Below are 12837 nucleotides of genomic sequence, written 5' to 3' on the forward strand. Positions count from 1 at the left end.
AAATTTCCCTTTATCCTAAACTCAACAAATTCTAGTGTTGTGGAATATTAGATAAATAAAACCTCCTTCCAGTATGTTCTTCCAATAAGTAGTAAAATACATCAGTGTGATAAAATCACCTCTTGCTGTTTCTCAGCCTAATGTTAGCATTGCCTACTTCAGATTTCTCTGACCTTCAGGAAGATTTTGTTTTTCCTTCTTCTGTATTACCATAGCACTGTATACACTCTAATATAGGTAGCTTAAAAATAATATTAATTCTAGACCATGAAATTATAACAGGTCAGTGCCTGGCATGTAATGAACACTCAAATGAATGAGGAATTGGATCTCACTTTAAGGATATGAAGTAAGACTAATTATGTTAATTCCAACCTTAAGTACTTCCCTTAGCATTTAATAAGGGATCATTATCTTTGAACACAGATTTAACATCAGACAGTGGTTTTCACTACCCAAAATACTGAAATCCACAAAAAAAAAAAAAAAAAAAGGCATTTATTTAGAAGGACATCGTGTTTTTAAAAGATCAATTTATTTAAACACTTGCTCCGAGGGTAATAACAGTAAGTGAAAAACCACTAATACAATGGAGTTCTCATAGTGTATACATACTTAAAATAATTTTAAGTGGTTGGAATATGCCCAGAGAAACTTTATTCTGTAGTGTTACCATTTCATGTTTTAACTATTTAAAACATTTAAATTAAACAAAGTTTAATTATTATTAAACTCCAACTGAATGTTAAATTCCAACAGAATGTAAAATCTGCTATTAAATTTGTTCTGATTGGATCACCGAGTGACTGACCCCACTCTCCCCCTAACGCTCACCATGTGACTCATTATTTTGTGATTCTTGATAGTTTACAAAGAAATTTTAATATTTGAAATGCAAGTCTAGCTTGTGGCTTAGTTTTTACAATTTGGTAATTCTGCAAAACTACTTGAACGCTTGCTTTAACAGGACTACATCTCAACTCTGATATTAACACAGCCTCAGTGTAACCAATTGTACATGCCTGGCATTACTAAGACACTCAAAAACCACTTCTAATAGTTATTTCTTTGTGGTATCCTTCTTTTAAGGATATAAACTGTACTTTGCAATGAAATGAAGAAACCTGTTAGCAGACAACTCTGACGGCTTTTAAAAATTATACAGTACATTAGTAAGTGCTTAAAAAGGTAAACCATCCAATGACATATATGCAAATCATACCACAGACATGAGAAAACAGACTAAAGTTACTTTTACACTCACTTCTGCAGATGCTCTATGGTAACCACACTGGTGGATAATAAAGCAATCAAGAACAAAACTGGTCTCTCATCCGTCTATGTATATGTGGACATCTGCATGTTTGATTGACACATACACACTCCAAATACCCGAATTATTTCAATCCTATATCCATTTACTTCTCAGAGTGGTTTAAAGTAACCCCAGTGACACATAAAAGGAAAAGAAAAAATTGAATGCCAGGCTTCCTAGTGAGTAAAGTCAAATCGAATTGGTCAACTGATGCTATAGGAGCTTTTTCTGCAGGAAAACACAAATTTCTACAGTTCCAGTCGTTATTTTATCATTAAACTCTAACTTTGCCAACATGGTTTCAAGTAATGAAAATATTCTTGACTTAGTGGGAATTGCATATAATACATTAAAAAAAAGACTATGAATTTTTTTTTTTTGCCAATCATCAAACATGTTTTCAACTGAATGAGGGAAATTCTTTCAGTTTAATATAAGTTTTTCAATGAAAAAGAATACATTTATAATAAAGTTAGCGATTTCAATCAAGGAGTCTTATAGTCTTCAAATTCAGGTCTAACAAGAGAAGAGCAAGGATTACAAGAGGAAAAAAACAAACAACAAACATGCAAATAATCTCCTGTGGCCATCACCTTACGGGCTGGTTCTCTTGTAATGTTGAACTCTATTACAAGTTGCCATGTTTCCAAGATTTGCACAGTGCTTTGAAATGCAACTGCCTGAGAAGATTGAGAAAGCCTTTGTTCTTGGGCTTACACAGTAAGCACTCTGTGTGATTCTTAATCACATTTTTATCCAGAACACAGTGTTACAGGTCACATTTTTCTTGAAGATGCTTATACTGATTTGTGCTCTATAAATATAAACATATTTACACACAGAATACACATACTGACACGGGGATATGAAGTCAGCCAGCCATCCATAAGAAGAACGGAATAAAAATTGCAGGAAGGGTAGTATACGATGCCAAGCCCAGACAGACTATAGACGCCAATCCCAAGATTGCTGAAGCAAGAACACTTCTCTGATCACGAATAATTATCTTCACATTCTCACAGAACTGAAAAATAAAATTGAACAATATTAGAAAAGGTAGTTACATCTAAGAAGCACAGTAAAGCAACATTTTCTCAAATATTTTCTGTCCAACAAAAGAACTAGAATTTCTATTATGACTTCAGAAAGAATTTAAGATGTAAATAGTTCAGTTTCTTGATTTCACATCCCATAGTAGCTGAAATGATGCTTCAGGCAACTGAGCTCATAATGGCACTTGCCTTTGTAAATACAGCATTTTTATAGAAAACTACAGAGAGTGTAACCACATAAAAGTTATTCGGGATTAAAGGTGAAAACTTTATACTGCTTGTCAATAACAATAACATATTCTAAAATTATATAGGCAAAAGAATCTCTAACCTTGAAGAACAGAATTTAGCCTATTATTGGTGAATTCAGTTCCTACAACTCATTTGAAAATTTGATGATACCAATGATAACTTTCTTTATATGTCTCAGAATCTAAAGACATAGAAAGTCTAATTTTTTTGTCAGGTCCCATTACCCGAATAAATTAAATCCAGTCAATTATGGGACATAAAATTGGCTGCTGGAGATAAAGATAAATATGATCCATAGCCCTGAGGAAGGCATTCTTCTCATATATAAATATAAAAACTAATTTTATTCAGAAGTGATGGCTTATGCTTCAGTCCTGGCTCACCTCTTATTAGCTCGAGTAAATCTCATGTAAATCATTGAACTTGTCCAGACTACCCTCTTCTCCATGGGAATACTGAGGTTGTTGTGAGGCTCAAATGAGGTCTTCTCATGCAAAAGTACTCTGTATTCTTCTACATGCTGCATAAATGTAAGGCCTTACAGTAATAATTATTACTGCTACATGTGTTGACAATTCTCTCTACCCCATCCCTGTCAGGGCAAGATTTAGCAATGAATTGTTCAATTTTTACATATGACTTTTGCTACTCATACTAATCTTAAGCTCCTTTTCTAGGCATGACATTGTATATGCTTTGAGGGTCTCCTACTATACAGTCCTGGATAGATTTAGCAATTCTAAATTCTTTTTTTTTTTTTTTTTTTTTTTTTTTTTTTTTTTTTTTTTTTTTTTTGTAAGAGAGAGAGAGAAGGGGGTGGGAGGCAGAGAGAGAGAGCTAATCTTAAGCAGAGTCTATGAGCACCGAGCAGCCAGACCTGGGACCTGGTCCCGCGACCCTGTGATCATGACCTGAGCCGAAATCAAGAGTCAGAGGCTCAACATGCTCAACCAACTGAGCCACCCAGGCACTCCAATGTCTTTTTATTTTAAAGCTAGGTTTCTAAATTCTCTTTTTATTTTTTTTTTTAATGTTTCTTTATTTTTGAAGGAGAGAGAGACAGAGCATGAGTGGGAGAGGGGCAAACAGAGAGGGAGACACAGAATCTGAAGCAGGCTCCAGGCTCTGAGCTGTCAGCACAGAGCCCGAGGCGGGTCTCGAACCCATGAACCGTGATATCATGACCTGAGCTGAAGTTGGACATGTAACCCACTGAGCCACCCAGGCACCCCTAGGTTTCTAAATTCTTAATGGACAGAGTATACAAACCCAACATATTTTAACATGCTATCTTGACCATAAGGTTGTCTCTATCCATACTTTTATACAATTGCTAGACAAATACAAAACTTCCTGTCAGTTATCCCGATGTTGTTTTCCTTACGTGTCAAACGGATGATTTGTCTCCTTTTATGGAACAAAACATCCGAGTCCCAAATACACAATCATAAAGTGAGGATCAAACTAAATAAAGTTTTCGGGACAATGAGAAAAAGGGCTTGACAGGTAATGGGAGAATATGCATTTGGGTAAAAGAGTAAGCTGTCTTCATACAGTTAAGCTTCTTTTTATCTTTTCCCTAATAATTTTTAATTACGAAAAACAGAGAATCATTGTGACTCCTTCACGCAAAAGCAGATTTTCTCAAGGAGCATCATATTTCTAATGTCCTGGTCGTGTTCACTTGGCCATGAGCTTAGGAGGCATCTCTGGTGGTGCTCAACAGGAGGGAATGTCCGGCATTCCTAGAAGGTGTTAAGAAACTTGTAGGGGCACTTTTTGAGCACTGAGTCCCTGGAAATTAAAAGGAGTATTTGCATTCATTTTTTGGCAATGAAAAGCAGTACCAGCAACATAAAAAAAAGAGTTGAAAAAGCGTAAGGCATAGTAATAGTAATTAAAGGGCTTTATAGTTTACAAAACACTGAAATTGTTAACAGTAATATAAAACTCCCTTTAGTTTTAGGCTTTCTAAACTTGTTAAAAAGAACTTCACTACAAAAAAGTAAATTATTTTCTTCCAATTTATTTTCAAATTAGTTTCAGGGCTTTTCATGAGGGAAAGTGCTATTCAGAGTGTTTATAAACACAAATTTAAGAGACAACTTGTAACTCTCAGTGTTAGGCTTATACTAGTGTATGTAATTAAAGAACTCAACAAGCAGACCCCAGACCAAGTAATTCCTTACATTCTGAAAAGTAGAAATTAGTCCTCCTTCAGTATGAATGATCTTCTTCTCTCAAGCAAGACATGTCCAAAAACCGGTTCTTAGAATTGGAAAATTTGGGATGGGAATTTCATTTCCCGGGAAATCTACTCTGGCCAAATTGTTTGTTACACCATTCAAAGTGAAGACAAAAACTCAGTTTCACAAGAGGTGCTATGCGGCAACGGCAATTAAAACACTTCTCCACTTCTGTAAAACCTTACAAAGTTTCCAAAGATGAAAACTACTCCAACTAGTTATTTATGCAGATTAAATATTTTGCTACCTTAAAAAAAAAACACTTGTACTGGTTTTTTTTTTTTAGAAGTATGCAATACAGTGCCCTATGTGTTCCATGAAAGGGTAACTCCTAATTACTGGATAGAAATACTGTTTTCCTTTAGAGAAATAACTTGCTTGGTTCCTAAGTAAATCTGACGCGTTTCCTTTTGTACACTTTTGGAGCCAGTGTTTGTAAATGTCGTGGAGTTCATTTCCAATCAGGCCTGGACTGGAGTTGTGTTTCTTAAATCATTGCACAGTGCTCTAACTACATTTTTATTTAACTTAGAAAACAATTCTTAGATTGAGTCTTTTGCGGTTCAATAAATAATCTACTAGGGTTTCATATTCCGGTGTATAAAAAGCATGATACTTTTATGCTCTGCCACAGAGGAGAGAAAGGTTTTTCCCATATAGGTCAAAAAATTAATCAAGATGTGGAGCAGAACAAAAGTGGTTGCATGGACTCATTCTCTTGGTCTGAAAAATATCTAGACATGAAGACTAAAATATGAAGCTCATTACATGATAGCCCAGGTTTCCATTAAGAGCGAACATTAACAATAACCTCTTTAACAACTACAGTGAAGGCTGAGAAAGCTTCTAATTGCGAATGAAGTTGCAAGCTTAAAATGTTAACTACCTTTAAATTAAGGTTTCGAAACGAAAGAAAAAGTCCATTTTCCCTCCTTTGGCTCTGTGGCGGATTCAATCATCTTGAATGCTAATACTGTTTTTTTAAAAGCACCCATAAAAATTACAACATTTAATGAATCTTCTAGAAAACCAATTGTTTTGCTCTCTGGGGAACCCATAAACAATCTGACCCACCTTCGGAACTAATCCTTAAAGGATGCTTAACAATGAGGAAGTCCACAAGGGGATTAAAGCCTTCAAGGAAAGAATTCAGAATACCAAGGAAATGACTTCTGTGAAGCCAGACGCAGGAGTAAGGGATCTACCACGGACGTCTTCTTACTGGGAATTTTGATAGTTTATATTAAGCAAAGGGAATTCACTCTCTGCATTTTACAGACGGAAAAACCTGCATAGCTTGCTTAATTTTAAAGGCACAACAATTTGCACACAGGGTTACAGCTTAATTACAAACTCTGAACGCCTTTTTTCCTATTGCAATTCTTGGGGAAATCTGTAAGCACACGGCGACAGATTTTCTGTTGACCCCCACCCCCACCTGTTCTTCTATCATTTCGACTAGCTGGGTGGACACCCTGGCGACCTCTGCAGCAGTAACTGGGTAGATCTCTTGGAATCGCTGGCAGCGGTACCGCATTGCCACACTTTTTAACCGCGCGTTTCGAGGTTATCTTGCAAGCGACAGCTCTATTTATTTACTTGGCCTCCCGTAGGGACACCGAAGAGGTCGTTACTCATTCTAGAACTCATTCCCTGATCCCAGGGTATGGAAAAAAGTCAGGGATAGGAAAGGGCGTCCCCACTGAGCCCACAGGCAAGTCACACGTGTACCTTGTCAGCCTGGGGGCTGATCGGGGTGCCGAATCTGCAGTAGGTCACGAAGTGCTCACAGTTGTTCCACAGGAGGCTGTAGGAAGTCAAGCCCAGCAGCTTCTCCGCTCTCTGCGCCACCTCTTCGTTGAGCAGCGCCTTCCTCTTGAGGGACCTGTCCAGGTGATTGACCAGGATGTCGGCTCCGTAGGCGAAGTCCTCCACTGTGTCCACGCGGACGCTGGCCACCCTGCCGATGACGCCCAGGATGAGACGCTTGTTGGAGACCACCTTCTGGGTGAGCCGCTTGTCGTCGGTCAGGGCCAAGAGGATGTCGGGCATCATGTGGGCGACACGGTTGTCGCCCAGGTAGATGCCGTAGTGGGTCAGGTGGGTCCGCGGCACCTCCAGCACGTCGCCGCGCAGGAAACGGCTGATCTCATAGAAACTGTTCCTCGCCTTGTTTTCGCTCTGGGCTCCGGAACTGAAGAGCTTGAAGTTGGAGATGAGGAGCAGCTTCTCCAGCAATAGGGACAGTGCCTCCAGCATTGGGTTCTTCATCCTGCAGGGAAAAGGGAGTGCTGGGGGTGGGGTGGGCCGAGGCAGGGGCGACCGCCGCCGCTCCGGCACCGGCAGGGCTAGGCGAGCTCGCCGGACAGGGGCGCTGCTGCTCACCTGCAGGCCAGCGGCCCAGTGCCGCGGGGGACTGCAGCTGCCGTGGAGGAAGGGGGAGCAAAAAGGAAAGGGGAGAAAGCCTGGAAATTGGCTCGGCCGCCTCGCACTGGGGACTGAGGAGAATGAGGACCCGACGACGGCTGACCGCGGGGTCAGTGGGACGGGCTCTGTGAGCAACAAGCTACCAAACGCACCTGGGGGCCGCGCCGGGGAACAGGGCAGATCGCGGAACTCTAGCCTGGAGCCTTCTCCGAGGCTTTTTATTCCAGGCAGGGGGGCGGGGATGAACGCCGTCACAGACCCGGCAAGAGCGCTGATTGGGCACCGGCTACAAGCGCCGCTCGCGGCGAGGGGCGCGCGGGGCTGCGGGGTGTTTGGAACGCGTCTGGGGCCCCCCAGGTCCGGGGTTCTTTCTCGAGAGCCTCTTCCAGACGCAGGTTCCCTCTGGCGCTCGCGACCTAAGCACTTCCGTCCGCTGGGCAGCCGTTTGAAGTAGTGAACGAGGTGTGGCCACACAAAAAGTTCCTGCACCTGTCTGAACTGGGGTGCATTCTGGGCGTTTCGGGAACGTTTTCGGTGCAAAAGCCCTCTCCCTCGAGATTTCTGAGCGGAACCACCTCCCTCTAAAGGATTGGATACCCAGAGACCTTACCTTACTAAAATGTTTGCATTTACTCTGCGAAGAGTGCGTGCCTCCAAAGCTTGCGGATTCCTTCCTAAATTCCCTAGAGCCGTAGTCCCACTCGCCGCGGATCGTTCTCCCCTTTAAATGCTTTTTGCTCCAATCCTTTTTGCTCTCAGCTGGCGCGCGGGTCGGCGTCCAGGTCCCGCAAACTGGCGAATAGAACCCAAGAAGCCTCTGCATTCGGAGGCACCAGTGACCGTTGAGCGCACGGCTCCGAACGGTAAGCTGAAAAACGGCGAAGCCCCCAACGACCGCCTGGAGAACCGGATTAAAGTCAAGTTTATTTCTCTGGCTTCAGGCTCAGATGGACCCAGCTCGGGTTCACCCACCAGAACGTTGCCGATTTCTTTCAAAGCGCAGCCGCCCGGAGGTGGCCAAGGAAGGATGTGGTACAGCGTTCCTTGCCAGAGCGCCTACAGCGTGACCCAGGCGCAACGGCGAGGGTGGTCCCCGGAAGCAACCGGGTGAGGGAGCTGCTAACTCGCGGTCCGCGCCAGGTTTGGCACGCGGTGTTCCGACCCTGCGCGGAGTTCCGTGCTAATACGTCATGTAAATGCTTAAATTCCGCAGACAAAGGCCACAATAGAGAGCCTCGGTTGGCTCCACAAAGCTGCCCAATTCGGGGCTAATAGGTTTCTTAGGGTAGCAGATTCTCCGCTTGCCTGGGGGAGGAGGCTGGGCTGTGGATGATGGATGAAGGGCCATTCATCTTACCTGGAAGATGAAGGGGGGCCACGGAGACCAGGCGGGGAGGAGGCTGGCTTCTAATTATCCTCGGAGGCCCAGCCTTTGCTCTCACCTCCGGCCTGCCGTCAGCGTTCTGCCCCAGTGGTCCCGTTTGCCGGTGGTGACTTCTGTTCATTTCACAAATGATCCCGAATCACATTACAGTCCCAGCATAGAGGAGAAAACTCCATTTCCCACAAACGAATTGAAAGCAGAAGATGGAGAAGGGGAGAAAGGCAGTGAATTGGAAATTTTAAATAATTTATTTCCCCACTCTGCCCCCAAAATTTAAAGCGCGGAGGTACTGAGTTACTGAAATTAATCAGACACTTGGGCGTTTGTTAACTTCCAGCCGCACACCAGCTCTGTGGCTGGTTTTAAAATCTGGGCAGTCTGGAAATTTTTAAAAATCTGATCCAGACCTTGGCGCATAAGTTAAACTGCAGGCCCGAGGTCGGACTCTAAGGCTCGCTAGTCGCATCCAGTTCTAAGAAAGCATAGATGCCTGAACCTCCAGTGTCGGGAACCAAACGGCTGGGGGAGATCAAAGGGGACTTCGTAATTAGCGATTTCCGTCTCTGGTGGTCACTAATACGGCTTATTAAGGCCTACGACCGTCTCCACCTGGGGAATCTGCAGAGACATAAGTATGGAAAACTGTTTGACGGCTCCACAGAATATTCTTTAAGAGCAAAAATGCATTAAGGAGAAATCACCCCTAGACCTTCAAGGGCTTCATCCCCTCTGGAGGTTTTGTGAAAGAGAGTGCCAGGCTGATTTGCGTTTCCCCTGCCCGCCTGCGGGAATTCGGCCTTGGGTAACCCCGAGGAGACTGTAGAACATTTTCCTTTGTCTTACTTCTGAAGTCTTCTCAGACCTCTTAAACTGGGAATGGTTAGGGAAGATTAGGCTGCTTCTCAACCGAAAAAACACAGCGTCCTAAAATGAGCTCTTGTTGGCCCAATGGATATGACAAAGGCAACCCTCACCCTTCTCTGAGTTGTATATATTTTTGTGGCTGAGCAGTCGGTTTTTGATTGCTTCCTAGAGGCACATAACCAATAAATATATGGTTGTACGCTAATAGGTACACTCCCACTAATACTCTTCTGCCTGCATCAATTTTAGCTGAACTATGGGGGAAAAACTGCTGCTAAAAGGAAAGGCCCGAGAGAAATCTAACATTAGAAAGTTCTTCCTAAACCAGAAACTGTTCATTTAGAGCGAGGACCATCCCCATGGGTTGCTGGGAAGACCTCTTGTTTTCCAGATTTTATGAAAGTCAGCTACATTCAACAAGTCTCCATGAGATACCTTAAATGCACGCAAATGTGTTGCCAGGTCTGGCCTAGGAATTCTGAAAGAGCTGAGGCTTTCCTGGTCAACACATAGACTTCACTGGAAGGTCAACTGAGCCTCACCTCAGACACTGCTTCCCCATCCTCCTGCAGAAAGGACATTGACAGCAGCCCCACGCACAGTGCTCAGGCCTGGGTCCATTTCTCCCAGCTGCACAGACCAAGACTCTGCTGGTTTTCTGTGCAAAGGAGGCTGAAAGAAGTTAAGAAAGACTTAACTTCTGGGCCTCATCTTAGAGTCCTTGAGCTCATCGTGGGTCCTGGGAGAAAGAGGTCCCACTCTCAGAGACAAGGTACAGAGTCCAGCAGAAGCCTGGAAGGCTAACAGATTTCCGACCTGCACACTTCTTGCCCCTGGAGCCTTTTTGTTCCTCAGAGAAGTCCTTAGAGGATCTGATCACAAAATTGTGTGCTTCCTACGTACTAGGACCTGAACTAAGCATTTTCTCACTTAATCCTCATTACCTTGTGAAGTGCCATCTCGGTTTTATTTTACACAGGAAGAAATTAAGGCCTATACTTTTGCCTCCTTCACTGTGTTCATGTGGATCAGGACTCGACTACAGGTTTCTCTGTCCCCAGGTCCATCGCCGCCAGGGAAGGACTGACCTTCCATCCGTCCATCCGCCTGTCATCCATTCACTTATTAAATGCCTGCTATATGTCAGGTGCTGTGCTCAGCTCAATGAAATACCTAACCCTAAACTTAGATCTCACACCTTTTCTTTTGAATTTGAATTCATTTCCCTGCTTCTCTAGTGCCATGGGGTCTAATTTCTAGCATCAGCTATTTTAAAACTGCAATAGTGAGAAAGATCTGATTAAGGTTCTGCTTACTAGTATTCCCTCACGAGGAAGGCCCCAGCACTTGAGTGGCCACGAAGTCCCATACCCTCCTTAGACATGGGTGTTTGATGTCTTGCTCAAGGGCACAGAGTCAGAAGCAAAACCTAGGTCATCCCAGACTTCCTACTTCTTACACCTTCTTTCCCCTGGCCCCTAAGCCTGATAAATTTGGTTTTCTAAACTTCGTGTTTTATTTTTTTAAGATTTATTTTATTTTTTATTTTATTTTTTAATGTTTATTTTTGAGAGAGAGACAGACAGACAGAGCATGAGCAGGGGAGGGGCAGAGAGAGAGGGAGTCACAGAATCCAAAGCAGGCTCCCGGCTCTGAGCTGTCAGCACAGAGCCCGACAAGGGGCTGGAACTCAGGGACCACAAGGTCATGACCCAAGCCAAAGTTGGAGGCTTGACTGACTAAGCCACCCAGGTGCCCCTAAACTTCATGTTTTAAAATTATTGTCCTCCTTTAGAATTAGTTTGTTGTTGTTCTTACATTTTTAAGGTTATTACATTTGGGGGCACATAGATAATAACATTTGTTTTTCTCTGCCTTCTGTTCGTTTACATATGCTCAGGTCTGGCCCAGTGGACACAGAGACCCTCACTGGCTAACTCTAAGGGACTGGGGAGAATAAAGGCTCTGTGCACATCCCCCTGGAAGCAGAAGAAAACAGCAGACACCTTTTCATGGAGCCTTCAAACTCAGTGCTACCTAGGGTGTTAGGAATCAATTACCTCCTGGGAGGAAGACTCCCCCAGCTTCCTTCCTGGCTGGCTAGCACTTTTTTATGAGGGCCTCAATCCTGCCTATTGTCCTTACAAAGATGAAAGGTTGCAGTTCCAGCCAGACAGGATTTAGGGGTTTTGTTTGTTTGTTTGTTTGTTTGTTGTGCTAACCATAAAATAACATTGAGCAAAACCAAAGAATGTGCATTTAAAATTATGAAAAATCACGACCAAAGTAAATCCAGGCGTCACATAAATTAACAACAGGTTGAGGCAGCTGGGACATAGAGGAAGGAGGCAAAAATCCCGAGTTTAAGGTCGTGTGGTGTCATTCACAGCTAAATGAACTCAGACAAGTCACTTGCCACCTCTGAGACTCGATTTCATCTTTCTGAAACGGGAATATTTCAAAGGAATGTTTAGAGGATTAAACACAATCAAATGTACTGAACGTACTGTATCACTGCATGGAGATTCATAACACAATGCATCATCGGTAATATCATATGTGTTATTCTTCAGAGAAACAAGGACAGAGGTGCTTTTCCCTTCTGCTTTGATACCACAGTCACCCAAGAATGCGGTATAGACAAAGGACATGCTTTTACTCGTAGACCCCTGCTAAGGACTCGGCCCAGAGCCACAGTGGGGAGCAGAAAGCAGGCACGTTTAGAGCTGGGGCGTTGAGTGCGCCCACAGAGGCACGGTCAGTAGGCAGCGGGCAGAGAGGGAACGAACCACACTTGGGAGATTTGGAAGCTTCGGCAGAGCTCTGGTCCTCCAGCTGCTCACCACCAGTGAAGTCCTTTATAATCCGTAAAAACAAAGGTAAAGACCAGTGTTTTGTTTTAAGATGCCTCTCAAAACATACAAACCCCCCAAACGTCCATGTTTGAAATGATAAAAGGACATACCGAGGAATGACTAAGAATTTCGAGATGCCCCACGACATGCAAAGCATATTGCGTTTTAAAATACAAATAATAAATGGCAAGTCACGTTACTTCTTAATAAATTCATCTTATTTCCTTTTTATTCTAACTTATCATTGTAAGGCAATAGTAAATATGCGTATTTGGTAACCCAGGTTTGTTAACAAAAGCACATGTAACAATAGCCTTGCGCTACATATTTGAAAGGCCACATATTTGAAATGCCACCACTGTAATCATACCCATGATAGAGGAAGAAATGAGGTATTGCTGTTCCCCCAGCAGGACAGCATTGGCAATTATAACAATAATAA

General features: G+C 43.1%; 1 protein-coding gene across 8 annotated transcripts in view; it reads right to left on the reverse strand.

The window, feature by feature from the left end:
• Positions 1-516: 516 nt before the first annotated feature.
• LRAT (lecithin retinol acyltransferase) overlaps positions 517-12837 on the reverse strand; it is a 118263-nt gene continuing 105942 nt past the window's right edge. For 4 of the 8 annotated variants that reach the window (XM_047855690.1, XM_047855689.1, XM_047855688.1 and 1 more), the window contains 3 exons: positions 10083-10212; positions 6597-7137; positions 517-2339 (listed from right to left, as the gene is read on the reverse strand). In XM_047855690.1, the coding sequence (XP_047711646.1) occupies positions 2187-2339; positions 6597-7137; positions 10083-10102 (714 nt within the window). In that variant the 5' untranslated portion in view covers positions 10103-10212 and the 3' untranslated portion in view covers positions 517-2186. Of the gene's footprint in view, positions 2340-3784; positions 4414-6596; positions 7862-7902; positions 8033-10082; positions 10213-12837 lie in introns of those variants that run through there. The other 4 variants (XM_047855691.1, XM_047855692.1, XM_047855685.1 and 1 more) reach the window with 4 other exon arrangements.

This window comes from Prionailurus viverrinus, chromosome B1 (assembly GCF_022837055.1).
Source record: "Prionailurus viverrinus isolate Anna chromosome B1, UM_Priviv_1.0, whole genome shotgun sequence".
NCBI lineage: Eukaryota > Metazoa > Chordata > Mammalia > Carnivora > Felidae > Prionailurus > Prionailurus viverrinus.